At 43.1% G+C, this 17,640-nt stretch overlaps 1 protein-coding gene across 1 annotated transcript; it reads right to left on the bottom strand.

Moving 5' to 3' along the window:
• Nucleotides 1-1,601: 1,601 nt before the first annotated feature.
• GARIN2 (golgi associated RAB2 interactor family member 2) lies at nt 1,602-14,462 on the bottom strand. The gene is made up of 6 exons (XM_087814068.1): nt 14,304-14,462; nt 13,049-13,245; nt 11,394-11,937; nt 8,360-8,607; nt 4,109-4,137; nt 1,602-1,666 (listed from the first exon to the last, which is right to left on the bottom strand). The coding sequence occupies exons 1-6, from the start codon at nt 14,460-14,462 to the stop codon at nt 1,602-1,604; spliced, it is 1,242 nt and encodes a 413-aa protein (XP_087670194.1).
• Nucleotides 14,463-17,640: the final 3,178 nt, after the last annotated feature.

Raw genomic sequence — 17,640 nt, forward strand, 5'->3', positions numbered from 1 at the left:
CACATACAGCTATGCAGGTCATGCACTGCACGTAGGCTACAGTGTGAATGGGGCCCCCAACGCTGTGCGGTGTACAATTTGCATAGCTGTACGTGGCATCCCTGTAGGTAGTCTATAAATATATAATTTTGGTATGAAAGAAAGAGCCCTTGGCTGTGTTGGCTAATCTAAGACAGCAGGTTGGGAAAGAGTGTGATGCGGGAGGCAAAGAGGAAGGGTAGGAAGGAGAATGAAAGGAATCACGAAAAACCAGCTGCAAGCAATTCTCTTCCAGGGCCTTATCTGAAGCTCCCTCTTTTCCTGGGCTGCTACATTTTGACCCATGATGGATTTTAGAGCAGAAACCACAACCAACCCTCAACATTCCAGTACACCTCTATTTGTCACTGCATTAGAAGCAATAAGATTCAGTGTGGAAAGATTCAATTGACAACTTTTTGTGAACGTGTCATGTCTGTCCTTTTTATCTATAGAGATTTATAATTGTAAAAAATTACCTTTAGGTTGTCTTATATGTGTGTTTTTTTCCATGGGCCTTTTCTTTTTCTGTTTTACTTTCCTTTCCTCACAACCATTCCCCTGAGAAAGGGGGAGATAGATGAGGCACAAGTTGGAGGAAATGAGAGGAGGGTTTGACATGGGGAAAGGGGGCAAAAGAGAAAATAGTGGGGACAGCGGAAGAGAGGGGGCAAGTGCAGAAGGAAGTATAAAACCAAAAGCAGGAGACAAAAAAGGCACAGAAAGAGAGGAAACTTACTCTAGGTCTTAAATTCAAACGATATTCTAGCCACCTCATCAAAACTGCCTTTATTCTTTCCGATGGAGCCCACTGTTAAATTTCGCCAACAGGTTCCCTTTAGGGCTCTCCCACCCTGTCTCCTTTTAGTCTGGGTTTCATCAACATAGAATGAACCTGCGTGCCTAGGATTCCAGGGAATTTGTGTTGTAATCGGAAAAGAAAGGTGAGTGGGGGTGGGGAGGACACTCCTGTATTTTGGAAGTATTTTCCCCTCTCTTCTTTTCTTGAATCTCTGTTCTTTGCCTCATTTCTGTCCACCTTGGAAAAGACCATAGGTTCATAGATAAGCATATTGTTTGGGCTCACTGTAAAGAAATCAGCAGAGTTAAGGAGAATAAAGCCTTGGAAGATAAGAAATTAGAAGCCATGAAAGAAGAGGGATGGACCCAGATCCAGAGAGACAGGTTTAGCCTGGGCCCTGCCTCGAAGCCTTTTTGCAGAAGTACATTTGAAGTGCTGCTTTATCCCAAGTCTGACAGAGAAAGGAGAAAAAATGTGGTTCCTTCCAAATGCTGAGAGGATTGAGAGGTGAATTAGAGATGGTGGCCCCCCGCTAGCCATTGCCCAGGAGTGGGGGGATGCGACTCTGACCAGGTTAATGGCACCAGGGGATTGCTTTACTGCAGTGGGAGCACTTGTTATTCTAGCCCGTGTAGAGTAGAAATCGGATTTACAGGCTCCATTTTGGTCTACACTCAGTCTAAGTTCAACGAGGGATTAGGATTCTACTCATCTTTGCTTTTCTTGGGGTAAAGGGTGATACGTGTGAGTGAGAGAGTATGAAAGGGGAAAAAGAAGTGATTCAGAGGAGTGTAAAAAGGGGGAAAGAAATGCTAATCAGAGGGAACACTGAAAAACTATACAATCCTAAGTAAGGGAAAGTGGGGAGGTAGAGGAGAGAGAACGGAAAGAACGAGAAGGAACGTGAAAGAAAACAAACAGGGAAAATAATTACTGCTTTTGTGAAAACTGCATGCCGGGTTTGCATCTTATGCCATCCTGCGACCTGACACGCTCGGCCAGTGGCTGCTCTCGGCCTTGCCCGCCCCAGGGCCGCTCCGAGCTGCGGCCCGGCCCACAGGCAGGCCGGGCTCGGGCGGCCACACAGCGGGTCACGGCCTGCTCGTCCCCGCCCGCACGCACACTCTCCACAGCTGAGGAAGCTGAGGCCCAGGGACATTGAAGATGACACCGGGAAACAGGCAGCGCAGTCAGGGGTCGAGGCCAGGGCTTTGGTTCTAAGCTCAGTGGTCGATAGCTGACGCCTTCACTTCCCCTAATTCTTCCAGTTCCTTTCCCTGCTCCTTTCATGGACTCACTACTTTCCCGTCCTGTTGCCTCCCAAACTCTGTCATCTTCAGGCGTCTTTTGTCTCTCTTGTCCCCACAGGTAGTCGGTCCATCAGTCAGCCTTGCTGGCTATGTATTCATGTCCTTTTTTCCTCACTGCTTCTTGCCTGGTTCGAGGCTTTGGCGCCCCTCACCTGGACTATTGTAATGATTTCCTATCTCCAGTCTCCCCAAGCTTCTTTTAGAAATTGCAGTTGTCCTAAATCCTAACACTAATGTTGTCATTTTTCTGTCTCTCAGGGACCCTTCCTTACCTACTAAACAGTAATGTCCACACTCCCTAGCACGGCCCAAGGCTTCCATAGTCCGGCTCCTGCCTTGCTTTCTGGCCGCACCTTTCATCATTCCTCTATTGGCCATGTCCGGCACTGTCCCATCCCTTCGACTTGGTTCACACTATTTCCTGCATCTAGGATAGTCTTGCTCCCCTTTTCCAGCTCAAAGACTACTGCCTCCTTCATAGAATCCTTCACGATTTTCTCTTTCTCTCTCTCTCCCTCTTGAGCTAAAACTAGGTCTTCCACTCTTCCCTGAAAGTGCCCTATACCATTACGATTTGTGTTATTTGTGCATGTCTTGTGGCCAGGTAATATGTCTGGTTACTTATTTAGTTTTGATCTCTCCCAGAGCCTGCCAGTACCTCATATATAATAGATAGGCATCGAATGCGTGTTCAGTTGAACAAAATTGAGTTTGTGCCAAAAGGTAGGTGAAAGAATCAGTCACATGTAGGATGAAGATAAAAGCATTGATGTCCCACATTAATTTAAATATCCACGGCTTAAATAAGGAGTGCTTCAGAGTATATGCAGAATGTACTAATTATGTGCTAATGTACTATGTGTTCATGAAAAAGCTGCTGCTAAATTGATCCTCGCCTTTAGAGAATGAGAGGAAAAAATTTGCCAGTTGGCCATCTCTGGAATTTCTACAAATTCTCTTTGATTTCATTTTGAAATAAAATCTGGTGTAGAAATTAATAGATGAAAATTCTATATACTGCAAAGGAGATTCTGCATTTTTCATGAAACTACAATAGCATTTCCTTACAATGTTCTCAGGTTCAATACTGTGGATTGTAATATAGGGGAAGCCACATTGCAATGAAGCTGGTCTGGTACTGTGGACACTTAAGCCCAGAGGGAGGGTACAGAGACACATCCCATTTGTAAAAACACCTATCCTCTAATTATTTGCTTTTTTGGAGAGGACTCTTGCAAGTGTGACTAAACATGCCTTTAAGTGCTGGTTTTTAAAGTAGAAGTATTTTTCCCCCTCTCCACTTAAGTGCAGTGAAATGTGCCTCTATGTTCCTTCCAAGACATTCTTTTATGTGCATGACTAGAGCTCAGGTCCATTCCACCCCCCGGGTCAGATGGTAACTTAGAAGTGGGTCAGCAGCAAGCAAGGGAAGAGTTCTCCACTGGCGCCTATAGGACAACCTCCACCTCAAAAGTTTGTGTTAAAATTTTAAAATCCTGAGACATGAGAATTGTAAAGAAAAAAACGGTCAAACAAAACATTAAATGGTATCATCTGACAACAAAGAGGAGGCCAAAGCTGAAAGCAGGAAGAAAAGGGGCCAGATGATTTTAGATTTATCAAGAAATGTAGTTGTGGACCACTTCCCTTCCAAATCAGCAAGGACAAGAGGCCCTATTGTTTGGGATCTGCCTGCAGAGCTAGCCTGGGAGTGGTTCATGCCCAGGGAGTTAGATACCAGGAACTAGGAAACCGAACTCCACCAGCACAGAAAAATGTGAAGTGATGCCTCCCACTTGAAAGATAGGCTCTGCGCAAGAATTCCTGCTGTACACTTAGAAAGGGGCAAAGACAGGACAGGGATTGCGTCAGCACATCTCGCTTGATTCCTTTGCTCTTAACTACTCTGTTCCAGGACACAGAGGTGACTACCAGATACCAGGAATCACAAAGAAATGTAGTGGAATTTGTTCCATACCTGAAGTGTTTAAATCAGTTCTCATGCTCCTGTAAAAATAAACAACACATTTCAAAACGTTTGCCCGTGCAACCACAAATATTTAGAAAAGAATTACTGGGTATGAGATAACTGACCATTCTCTAAATGCTTTGTAGGTAGCAATGAAACATGTTTAGCTCACCTAGAGCAGTATTGATTGATTATAATGCATATTAAAGCAAAATTACCAAAATTTCTCTTAACATGCAAGCTATCCAACCTGTAAAAGCCATAAAAGTAAATTGTATGTAATGATATATAATCTATTTTTATTGCATCTATTGCTTGTCACTCAGTGAGGCTGGGGCATTGCTATCCTGCTTCCTCTCCAGCCCTGGAAAACTTACTTGGGGTTGAGACTGAGAGAAGCTCAGGGACTTACTAAATAGAGTCAGTTGTGTTGGGAATACAGGCTTTCACGGAGACCTGGGGGTAAATTCTGGAATGGATGAGTGCCTGGGGTTAGAAGTTGTTCACTTCTGCTAGCTTCTTCGCCACAGTCTGTATGGCCCTGATGGGGGAGGTAGTGCCTGGGGATCTTGCAGGTGAAGGGAAGCAGAGTTTGGCAACCCCAAAATATGCCTTCTGGGATACTGATTATCTGAAGCTGGTTATTTTTAAGAAACACAAGACTTAGAAAGAACCTGTGACCTTCCGCCTTACCTGCCTAAAGGACTTCAGATAGAAAAACCTGCTCAGAGGAAGGGAGCTATGACCTTCGTGTCATAATGTGACCTGAGTGTGGAAGAAAGGAAGGAGCCAAGCAAAGTTGGTTTTTAGAGTTCCCTCTGAGTCCCATTGTGTCTGGGTGTCCTGGCAAGATTTGTTTACCAAATGTTTAGTCTTTCTCATTTATCTGTGAATTGTCTGCTTTCCTTTTGACTCCCCAGACCCCTGCCTCGCTCTTTTTAGTCTAGCCTGGCCTGCGAACCTAACTGCCCGGTCTGCCCTAGAGTCTTATATTCCTAGGGAACCCCAGTATGTACACATGTAATAAATGTGGTTCTTTTCTCTTGTTAATCTGTCGTGTGTTCATTTGGTTATTAGGCCAGCCAGATGAGCTTGAAGAGAAGAACATTTATTTTTCCTCCCCAACACAAGTGAAGAACATACCCAAATATTCGCCCAGGTTATTATATTTTTTATGGTTTAGTGGATAAAATAGAAGAAAGGGTTTTTCACTTTCAGAAATGTCTTTGGATAAAGAAGTGTTTTCTGTACTATTGTTTAATTTTAACAATTAAAATACATATTTTCTTAACCTCATTGACGTGCAGAAGTCACTTAATTTTCACCAAGTCTTTGTTTCTTTGTCATATTTTCAATAAATATTTTGGAACGGTTGTTGTTTGAGTAAAATAAAGTATTTCAGAAAGATAATTACCCTTAGAAAATATCTCCACGGATAAGCACAAAGATGTAATTATGATCCATTTCAAGGGTTCTGGCAAATACACCCGGTTCGAGTTCTACTAATGGCTCTTTCCAAAGTAAAGGTTAAGTTAGTAATTTCCTGAGAAGTTTGCAAATAAATGTTCCTATAGCTTTTACTAAATAGACCTAGTGATTTAAATGAAGGTTAAACTTAATGATAAAAGTTTTCAAGACAGTGAGAAATATCAAGTAAATATACTTTAAATAGGTGCAAATTAAAATAAAGCCTGCCATTACCCTCCACAAAGCAAAGGGAAGAGTCACAGTAGCACTATTACTAAGGGATGGAAAGGAATATAAACACTTTGTAAAGTGAATCCTTCACTTCTAAAGGACCTGAAGTGACGTTACAGATGGCTCCCTAGTCTTTCGCTCATCTAGATTGAAATTGCTAAATTTACATCAGAAAGAGTAATGAATCTGAGGATGAAATATCTAACAAAGTCATTGTTTAATTTTTTTTCATTGTTCCAAAGTGCACGGTTATAAAGTGTCACTGAAATCCATGATCTGGAAGAAGAAAAATATGTGCAATTTATCTATCACTCTCCCAATGTCCTGACTCAGTCTTACAAACCCTGCGATGTCCTACAAATGACCCTGGAATGAAGCACCAGTGAATCCCATTCTGTCCTTCGGTATTACACTCATCACTCACAGGGAACATTTTCAAATTAGGCTCCAGCTAGTAATTATGTTCTTGTTGCAAATTGGCAATAGAAAAAGAATCCAGGCTTGATTAAATTGGGCTTAAGAGGATTACTTAGAGCCAAAATTTGTTTTTGCTTCATGCTTTAAAATTTATCTATTTCTTTTTCTCCCTAGTAGAGTCATCAGATAAATGACTCAGGAAGCTGAGAGACTAGAGGGCAGGGCCTTGAAGAATTTGAGATGTGCTAACCTTCAAGATTCCTTTTATCTTCAAAATTCTGTAATTTTTTACTATTTATATAGGGATTTATTTTTTCATTTCTAATAGTGATCGTAATAGTGAGACTAACAAAAATTTGCATTTGCAGAGCATTTTTCATTGAAAAAAATTTTTAGCTCACAATTTTAATATTTTAAAAAGCCGGTAAGAGCTAACCTAATGCTCAGAGGATTTTGGGGGTATGTCATGGCGGATACATGTCGCTATGCGTGTGTCAAAGCCCATAGCACTCTACAACACAAAGAGCAAACCCTAGGCTAGGGACTATAGCTAATGACAATGTATCAATGTTACTTATTAATTACAACAGATATACCACACTGATGAAGGGGTTAATTAGGAGGTCTGGGGTGGAGGAAGAGCGAGGGGTGGCAGAGGGTGGGTGTACGGAGCTCTATCTGCTCAAGTTTTCTGTAAATCTAAAACTTTACTTGAAAATAAAGTTTATTCATTAGTTGTTTTATTAAAAGACACTAAAAGCTAATCTAAGGGCAAGGGAAGAAGTTGAAATGATCTAAATAGTTAACTTTGTGAGATTTGAGTTGCAGTTTGTTTGTAAAGCCTCAGACAAGGGCAGGACATGGGATCTGAGGCATATGAATGAAATAAAGCTGAAGGAAGACATCAGAATATTCAGGCCTGATCAATTACTATTTAGGAAGAAATTGCTAAGTCGGATGGATTCATTTTTTTTCTTTTTTTCTTTATTTTAATCCTCACCTGAGGATATTTTTTCCATTGCTTTTCAGAGAATGGAAGGGAGAGAGAGACGGACAGAGAGGGGGAGAGAGAGAGACAGAGAGAGACACCTATGTGAGAGGGACATCAACTGGGGCCGGGGATGGAGCCTGCAGCTGAGGTATGTGCCCTTGGCCAAAATCGAACCCAGGATCCTTCAATCTATGGGCCAACACTCTAACCACTGAGCCAAACTGGCTGGGGCCATTTCAATCTTTTTTTAAAAGCAATCTTACGCTTTTCCACTTAAGCCATACTCATGCCTCGTAGTTGCATATAACCTTTCTCAATAACAATTTACTAATCTTCCTGTTAGTTGATGTAACTAACACCTTTCAAGTTTCCAATTTTGCCCTTTAAGAAAAAAAGTTGTACAATGGTTTGACTTTTTTTTTTTGAAGAATGAACTACAGTTTCTATCACTTTAAATTACTTAAAACTTTTATTGTTTATTACTTTTTTTTAGGTTTGCTTTCCTGAATCTGCCTGTTCTTTTTTATATTTATAAAAAATTTAGACATGCATCCCTCATTTTCATTACTGCATCCCTCGTTTTCATTACTGCTAATATAAACATTAAATCTACATTTTCCTCTGGTTTCTTTTTAGGTGTTACTCCAAAATGACTGGATTAACTTTTGTCTTTATAACACTATAGTGCTCCCTCTCATTCATCTTGCAATTGGATATTAAAGTTATGAGAGTAGTTTTTTCAGATTATTAAGTTACTGGTTGGAAATGTAGAAGAGTGTAAGGGATATGTAGAGGAAGAAAATATAGAGAAGCATATAGATAAAAGAAGGGCCACCCATTGTCACTCTAGAGTCCCCTAACTCCCAAACTGGGCCCTGTGATTCCAGCCTATTTTCTTCAGCGCCCACAGTGGGCACCAGGCAGACAGCCCATAATGCAGACTGAATGGTATGGGAAGTGGGCATGGAAATAAAAATTAGACAAGACTGAACCAAATGTGGATAACTAAGAGTTGACTATGCCATGTTCGACTATCTTGTATCTGCGTCTGAGACCCTGCAGCAACAAATGCCCGAGTTGCAGCGATTTTCAAGCGACACTCACGTACGTTACCTCGCATCTTAGCATCCCCGCTGTTTCCCTGCCTCACGCACCTGGATTCTACAGACTCGAGAGCGGTGCTTTTCAAATCGCTTGTCCTTATTTCCAAGGTTGTATCGCTCATCTCCGTGACTGTAGTGGGTGCATTTTCTTCTGTAGTCAGGACAGTATGAAAACATCTTTCGCCCTCGAAAGTCACTGTCACGTTTGAGATGGCGATGTGCTTTGAGGCTTCGTTGATCTCACTCTCACTTTCTGTACCTTGGAGACACCCAGGCTTCAGACTGTTTTCCATTTTTTCCTTTGAAAATAATACGCAGCAGCAAATCAGGTAACGGAAGAGCGTCATACAGAAATAGGTTATTTGTGGAGCCGTATCTAAAACAGTAACCACTTCATTCGTATTTACTGGGCGGCCTCGATGCACGGGCTCAGCGGCGCGGGGCCGAGCTTGCTGGCGCGTGGCCGGCGAGGAGGCCGCTGGGCGCCGGAGCTGGCAGTGCGGGGACCTGACGCAGCGCATTGGAAAGCTCATTTGGTCATGTACCAAAGTCACCTCACACAAGGAAATTAGCACTAAATTCCAGAACTTCCTCTCCCGAATTGTCAGGGAAAGGTGGCTTTTCTAGAAAAGCCTTGCTACCTACTCCCCAATCTGAGGCTGCTCTTGGTTCAAGGGCATCTGGGGGGTGAGAGGAGTTGGAGGCTGATAATAATACTACAGGGTTTGTTTTTCAAAAGACTTAGAACCTCTACCTAAAACTTAATATCCTAAAATCTCTCCCGTTCTCCGGATTTCCTGGTTTTATTAATGCACCACCTCTAGGAGGTGCCCACGGCCTTCTTCAGAATCTCTCAGGCCTTGGACAACCGTTCTGAGGACTGTGTCCCTCTCACACCCCTGCATCTGCACTTCACTCGTCCCCTGACTAGCCCATCACCTCTGTTACCTTTCCTGGGAAGTAACACAATAATTTCCCTCCTAAAAACTTCGTTTTGTCTGACAGAGAAAGTAATGCATATTTATTATAGAATAATTTTTTAAGTCCTATAAGATATAAAGTGAAAGGAAGAGGATTATTGCCGGCTCGATGCCACTGGCCAGAAACCACCACTCCTATGGCACGTTTCACTCGGCCCTTTTGTCCATTTGTTTACTTTGTACGTGCCTGTTTTGCGATTATATTTCTGTTTTATACGCTACATTTTTCACGTAATGATTTATGATAAGCATTTTTCTTATATCATTAAACCTTGATTTCTTCTAATTAAAAAATGAATTTTTTGTTGTAGCAAACAGCAAATTCAGAAAAGTGTGAAGAAAATGTGAATTGCCTGTTATCCCCAAATTCAGAAATAAACGGCTGTTAACAATATGCCCCCCCATTGCCTCTGTGTTTAAGTGTATTTTTATACACTAAGGATCATAGTCTTCATTTTCCACTCAGCTTTATATCATGGGAATGTCTCTAAGTAAAGAACAATTCTTCAACCGTTTTAATAGCTACAGAGTAGTCATTCATTTAACAAATATTGACAAGTGCCTATGATCTCCCCAGATACACACCGAGGTCGTCCCTGACTAAGACGGATGCCATTTCCTTGGCGTGGGCATTTAGGTTACTATTGTATTCTCATGATTTCATTTTTATAAACATGATATAGATGAGGAATGATTAGCATCTTTATAGCTAAATTCTCATTCCTATTTCTGTTTAATTCCTTTAGAAAGATTCCTAGAAGTAGAATCACTGAGTCAACAGGCATAAACATTTTTAGGTTCATGATTCATTATGATCTCAGGAAGGTCTGTACCAATTCTCACCCCTACGAGGAGCTATATGAATTCCACGCTGACCACACCTTTGCTAACGTGAACTGCTTTTATTCTTTTAATTAACAGTTTTACAGGTTAGATTTTTTTTTTTTCCTGTGTTTGCACTTTGATTACTAGTGAGGTTAAACTTTCCCACTGAAGTTATTGGAAGTTTCTTCTTCCGTGAAACTCCTTCCTTGCCCTTTGCCAGTTTTTAAAAAAATTGTGGACTCCATAGAGGTTTTCTGCAGCAATCTTCAAACTCATTTCTTTATCTACAATCCGTTCTGCCATCAAGTTAATCTTCTAAAAACACAGCTCCTTGGCTGGCCGGATGGCCCAGTTAGTTGGAGCATAGTCCCACGCACCAAAAAGCTGCGGGTCAGGGCACATACCCAGGTTGCAGGTTTGACCCCTGCAGGTTGGGGCGCGTACAGGAGGCAACTGATGTATGTTTCTCTCTCACATCAATGTGTCTCTCCCTTCCCTTCCTCTCTCTAACAGTCAATTAAAAAGAAATAAGTAAAAGCCTTCAATCTTAAATAAGAAACAAGCCAAAACACAGCTCTCCTTCACACGCTTACAGAAAGGGCTGCTGTGGCTAAGCTCTGCCCAGAGACTGAAATCTACACGTCTTATTTTGGCATTCGCAATGTGCAAGCAACTTCTCAATCCTATATCCTAATATTCTCCACATATATGACGTTACAGCCAAACAGAACTAACCATTCTTAACTATGGCTCTGTATTGTTCCACTTTCTGGCCTTTTCTATATCCACTCACTTCCATTGGTATTTTAGTTTCCTATTTCTACCCTCACTTTTACCTAATGAGGTTTCACCCCACCCTTCAATGTACTGCATCCCTTTATATACATTTTCACCTTAAAATAGCTCTTACATGATATTAATAGCCTCATCTTAGAGATGAGGAAACTGAGACTCATACAAGTTCAGTGACTTGGCCAAACCACTGCATCAGGCCGGATTCCAAGCCAGGTCTCACACTCTGATCCCAAAGTTCTCCCCATCCCCCCATAGCTTTCGGACACTGAAGTAAGCCTGGTGGTAAGGATGGTCACTGCCTATTTCAGGAGACACCTGCAACTCCTTTACACCAAGGATCAGATTTCATTATTAAAATCAGGTGATCAGAGCAAGTTCCACAGCATTTTGATAACTGATGTCAGGGAGCTAACCAAGAAGAGCGATCTTGTGGTGATCACTCTTGTTCTGATTATCAAAGAATGGAATTCTTCCATGTTGCCTACCTTTTCTTCTTGCTTGGCCCTTAGTATGTCATCATTTTCATATACCACTCTGAACCTTGAGCTGCTTGCGACATCGTGGAGGTCTGTGACGTCTGTGACTTCTGTGACTTCTGTGAAAATGTTTATATCTGAGGCCTCAGTGACCTCGTTTTCTGGAACATCTGTGACGTCGGTGACATCGGTGATGAAGGTTAATTCTGAGAAATCAGTGCTCTCTATGGCATGCGTGGGGTCTGAATATGTGAATGTATGTGAAGTCTGTATAGCTGTGAAATCTGTGATATCCATGATGTCCCCTGAGCCTGTGATGTCTGTGCTATTTGTGATTTCTGAGAGGCTCAAGAATTCCAACACTTTGGAAGCTTTGGCTTTCTCCTGATTCAAGTGGGAGATGAGCTCCACCCACTGAGAAAATAAGGCTTCCTGTTTGTATGCAGGGGCACAGAGCTGTAGGTAGTAGGCTCGACCACTCACCAGCTTCACTTTGAGGCACATATTCTCAGCATCGTGCACAGACAGAGTCACAAATTGCAGAGGAAGAAACCTGCAAACAAATGCAAAGGTCATCCAGAGGCCTGATTGGAGACCTATCGAAAGATACACAGTGGAATACTACGTGGCTGTAAAGAAGGAACTCTTACCCTTTGCAACAGCATGGATGGACCTGGAGACTATTATGCTAAGCAAAGGAAGCCAATCAGAGAAAGACAAATATCACATGATCTCACTTATATGTGGGATCTAAAGAACAAAATAAACTGTTGAACAAAATAGGGCCAGAGGCATGGATGCTTAGAATAGAATGACAGATCTCAAAGGGGAGGTGGGGGTGGGGGGGAGGATGGGAAGAGATCAACCAAAGAACATACATACATATATGCATAGGCCGTGGACACAGACAGTAATATGGTGAAGGCCTAGGAGGGGCAGGGGCAGGGTGGAGCGAGGCAAAGGGGGAAAAATAGGGGACATCTGCAATAGAGTCAAAATATAAAAATAAGGCCTTTTATGTTTTTAGCAGTTTGAAGAGTGAGACTTAGGACAACAGGCTTGTCTCCCACACAGGCCTGGGTGGGGGCAGGGAGGGGAGGGGCAGTGCCTTCCTGTGGCTACCGTGTTCCCAGGGCTGGTCCTCAGCTTGAGAGACTCAGAACTTTCATTTTTAGTACATGTAATCAGGCTCTTGGGGTCATCCCACCTGAATCATACTCCTGACTCTGATGTACTAAAAAAAATCAGAGTATCAGCTACTTACCATGAGAAATCGTCCTATTTCATCCTGCAGAAGTGAGAACTAGAGAAGGTGGGTGATTTGCTCTAGGTCATATAGCAAGTTGGTGGCTTGAGACAAGACCAGAACTAATTCTGGTAGAATTTCAGATGTTGTGGGGAGAGGGGCTTGTGCTAGAGACGTAGTTTGAGTCTTCAGTTCCTGTTACTTAAGTTTAATTTTTTAAAAAAATTAATCTATTTGACTGCCAGGTTGGCATAAACCATTTTCGCAGGTTTTGAGGGTGTGGCTCTCTCATTTGCAAGCTGGGAGTGCAAGTAAGATGCTCCCTCGGAGCAGTTGTCATCCGTGTTTCCATTCTTAGCTCCGCAGGGGTAAAGCATATTTTCTGAAATATCCTTCACCTCTTTCCTTTGTAACTAACCTGGTGAGCACCAGTTTCTCTGGAGAAGATGTCAGGAGACTTCTGAACAGGGGCTCTCTATCCTTCTGGGCGTCAGGTGTCAGATGAGCTAACAACATCACGTTGGGGATCTGGAGGCTGCCCTTGGAAGAGCAGATGGCCACAGCCACCCAGTTGGCTCGGTTATGAAGGTAAATGGATTCACCTCTCTTGTTGACCTAAGGCAGAGAATAGGAAGAGGAGTTTTCTGATAAGATGCATGGTCCCGGCAACCTTGCTTACGTGAGCAGTGTAGGAAATAAAGGAGAAAGGAACCATGTGATGCATGTGTTCACTCACTTGTTCATGTGAGCTCTTGGAGCTATCACAGCGAAAAGGCCCCTGACCCTTGGAAGTCTACCAGGAAAGGTGAACATTAAACAACTATGCCACTAATTATTAATATTATTATTATTTTTTAATTTTTAAATCCTCACCTGAGGATATATTTATTAATTTTTTTTGAGAAAGAGGAAGGGAAAAAGAAACATCAATTGGTTGCCTCCTGCATGTGCCCCAATCAGCGGTCGAACCCACGACCTAGGTATGTGCCCTGACTAGAAATTGAACCCACAACTTTTAGGTGTATGTGACAACACTCCAACCAACTGAGCAACCCGGCCAGGGCTGGCACTAATTATTATTGTAAGAAGTTTTATGAAGTACAAGTTCAGGGTGCTGTGCTATGGGGCACATACTGGGGACCTGACTTAGAGGGGACATAGGCACTGGTGTGCTGGTAAATGTGTAACAACTGTCTCTCAGAAGGTACACACATGTTTATTATCAATTTTACTGACATAAAATATAAGCACACAACTTAAAAATAGTTATATACAATACCCTTTATTTTAAATTCCACTCAGCCAACTGATTCTCATAAAAGTCTTCACTGATCTTTGTTTTCTAAGCCTAAGAAAGGAGTTATCTGAGTGCTTTCCTATGACAGGATATCCTAAAAATGACTATCACCTCTTCATATAATTCTGGGAAGATTATGATAGAAAATTATGGTAGAGTTACGACAGAATTCCCAGGTTAGAGTTGGGAAAATTTGAAATGAATTTTTACTTAACATTATAATTATTTTCAGCTGCGTAAAGTTCCAAAACTGGTCCTTTTAACTTTCACACATTCCATTGCCACAGTTAAAACAATTCTCCCAAGCTTTGCAGTCACCTTTGAGCAAGTTAAGGACTGAAGCTACTGTAACATGATTCAGGGCTGGAGCGGTTACCTGGATAAAGTTGCCCTCTAACATGGGAGGAGACACAAAGGGGGCGTACTCTCCCCCATCCGACACATTCTGGAGCTGGCCCGGGCCGCGCATGGGTGGGACGCAGGTGTCGTCTTGCTCATCGATCCTCAAGGTAAACCTCCTGCTGCCCTTCTTCATTGTGCTTCTGCGCAGACATTGTAAAACAGACCAAGTGGACACACGGTGAACAGATGCAGAGAAAATTTAATCTCCCATGTAGGTAGCCTTGCTCATTCACTCATTCAACAAATTTTATCAACAGCTACAATATGCTCGGTGGTGTGCTGAGCACTGGAGATACATCCGAGCAGGACCCATAAGATCCCTCCCCTCATGCAGCTTACGCGCTATGGAGGGACAGAGTAACCAAGTCAAAAAGAGATGTGGCCCTGGCCAGGTAGCTCGACTGGTTAGACTGTCGCCCCATGCGCCAGGGTTGCAGGTCCAATCCCTGGTCAGGGCACATACAAGAAGCAACCAACGAATGCATCAATAAGTGGGACAGCAAATCGATGTCTGTCTCTCTCAAAAATCAATAAAAAAAATAAAGATGTTGGATGATAAAGGCTCCAAAAACTCTAGAACAGGTACAGGGGATGAAAAGTGCCTGGGGTGTGGCGCTCGCAGCACTAACTAATCAGGTGGTTAGGAAAGGCCTCTCGGGGAAGCTTCCAACATGTGCCCCAGATCCCCTAAACCATTACTTTCTGTCTAATTAACGTGCCACCACTCTTTCCAGCATTCAGGGTTTGCAAGTCAGCTTTTGTTAAAGAGGGCATCAAAACTACCCTAAACTGGGAACATTTCTTCCCGATCATTCAGCATGACTGAGGCCTCGGTTCAGAGGTACACAGTGGGTGTGGATCTAGTCAATGACGGTCACCCATCTCCTGCTCTCTCTCCGGGAACTGCTTCGACAGACAGCAATGGCTCTATGCCGTTGGATTTCACCTTCTGTGATTCAGAATCACAGAATTCCAAGAAGGGAACGAGACCCCAGAGTATAATTCTGCTCAAGTGATCCAAAGATCACCCTTCCCTCTCACAACTCCATGCCAGTTAGAGGAGGGGTCCTTCACTGTGCAAATATTTCCACCTCAGTCCTTTCTTAGAGACTCTTTCTCCCCACTCTCGCCTACGCTAATGGGTAAACAGTGAGCACTGTCGCTGCTGTCCCAGCCAGGGTCGTGGAGTGCAGGGACTACCGCTGCCTGACATCCTACGAGCCTATGACAGGGCATGGCGAGTGTGGGAGTCCCCACAGACCTGCTGGTGGCAACTCAGTGACTGCCTCCCTTGAGCACACCTTATGCATGAACATAAAGTAAAATGAGTCATGAAGGGCAAGAAAGTAAAATAGTTCAGAGAAGCCAAAACATAAAAAGAATGAAGCAAAAGAAAGCATTCGGGGGGAAAAAGAAAAAAGAGATAAAACAACCTCCACTGAAACAGGGAGGAAGGAAGATAGCCGTCAACAGGCTTTATCCAGTGCTCGTTTTGCGGGAGGCAATAGAGGCTTTGCAGGCCCTGCCTTGGCTGAGTCTGGCCACACTGTGGAGCAGCGTTATTAGGATGTTCATTTTATACACCAGGCAGCTGGGGCTTGGAGACGGAAAGTAACCTCGGCCAGCGTCACACAGCTTGCAAGTCCCCACGCCAGGAGCTAGGCCCTCATAGTCTGACTAGAGGAGCTTATGTGGTTGCTCAAGGCTCAGTCCTGCCCTGAGTGCTTGGAAAGACGGATGTGGGAACTGGCAAAGGTGAGAGGGGTCAGGATAGGATAGTCAGGAGGAATGGGAAAGAGGGAAAAAGGAGAGAACCGAAGACGACAGAAGGTGTCCTTCCCCTTCCTGTTCCCGTCCCTTCCTGAACAATTCAGTTCTAAATCCATTAGCTGAACAAAGAGAGGCAGGAATCTGCGGTGGGGGGAGTAGGGAGCTACTGTCCAGAACCCAAGGGAGGCAGGAGGGTGTCGATTATCAGGAGAGGGGGTGCAGCCCAGTGCAGGAAATCAGAGCCTGAGCAGGGTGAGGAGGGCATCCGAGGGGAGAGAGTTTGGTGCGAGAGATGGGAAATCAGTTACATCCTGGGGATTGATCCAATGCAATAGGAGACCATGAGACTCTGTACTGATATAAATAAATAAATTAATGAAAAGCTTGATGAGGAACAGAATAGTTACATAGTTCAAACCAACATACTCATTAATTTCAAAGGGGAAAAAGTAACTTTGCGGTGAAGAGCCAGGCAGACACTTCTTAATGAAGCGATTTGTGAACACTGTCAGCAACGGGGCTGTCAGAATAGTGCACCACCAGACAGGACGCAATGAGCAGCGCATAGCGTCCTTCTGTGATATTCCTCCCAAAGATGCATGACTTGAATCCCATCATTAGGAAACATCAGACAGATCCAAATTCAGGGACATCCTATAAAATAAGTGGCTTGGGATCTTAAAAAATGTCATCGTAATGAAAGACAAAGGAAGACCACAGCACTGTCACAGACTGAAGGAGACTAAAAGAGACAAGACAACTAAACCCAGTGTGCAATTCTGAACTGGACCCTCTAGCTTTGCAGGTCCTTATTGGGATAGTTGGCAGAATTTAAATGGGGTCTCAGGATTAGGTGGTGATAATGTGCAATGTGCATGTCCTGATTTTGATGGTAAAATTTTGGATATGGAGATGTAGAAGAATGTCTTTGATTATAGGAAATGCAAACTAAAATACCTGGGGATAATAGGGCATCGAATTGGAAAACTATTCTTAAAAGATTCAGGAAATATTTGTCAGTTTGTGATTGTTTAAAAAAATTAATGGGGATAATAATACGTGGAAAGAGAAAGTAAGAGAAGGTGGGAGGAGAGGGTAGGGGAGGGAGATGGACGAGTTCTGAGGTTCAGGCCATGAGTGCACAAGGCTACACTAAACCACTTCAGCTTTCCAAGGACAGAGCTTGGCAAGAGCAATGAGAGAATTTTCACAGTGATTGAATGGTTAGGAAAATCACCCATTGCCATTTATATTTTCTCTCCTCCAGAACTGATACAGCAGGACAAGACATTTATTCCACCATCGTTCAATGGTTAGGAGACAGTGAAGCCGCCTGAGAGAACCAGAGGACACAGCAAGTGCTCCAACTCTCAACTGGGTTCTTTGGGGGCCCAAATATATGAAGATCTCCTGGATATGACAAGAAATCTTTAGAAAAGAGCATTTTTAAAGGAGAGCAAGGTGTATTGGAGGAAGGAAAGCTAAGGCCAGCAGCCTTTTGGGCCAGGTGGACAAGCAACATCACAGCAACTGTTCACCCT

Source organism: Miniopterus natalensis, chromosome 1 (assembly GCF_054644295.1).
Source record: "Miniopterus natalensis isolate mMinNat1 chromosome 1, mMinNat1.hap1, whole genome shotgun sequence".
In the NCBI taxonomy this organism is placed as follows: domain Eukaryota; kingdom Metazoa; phylum Chordata; class Mammalia; order Chiroptera; family Miniopteridae; genus Miniopterus; species Miniopterus natalensis.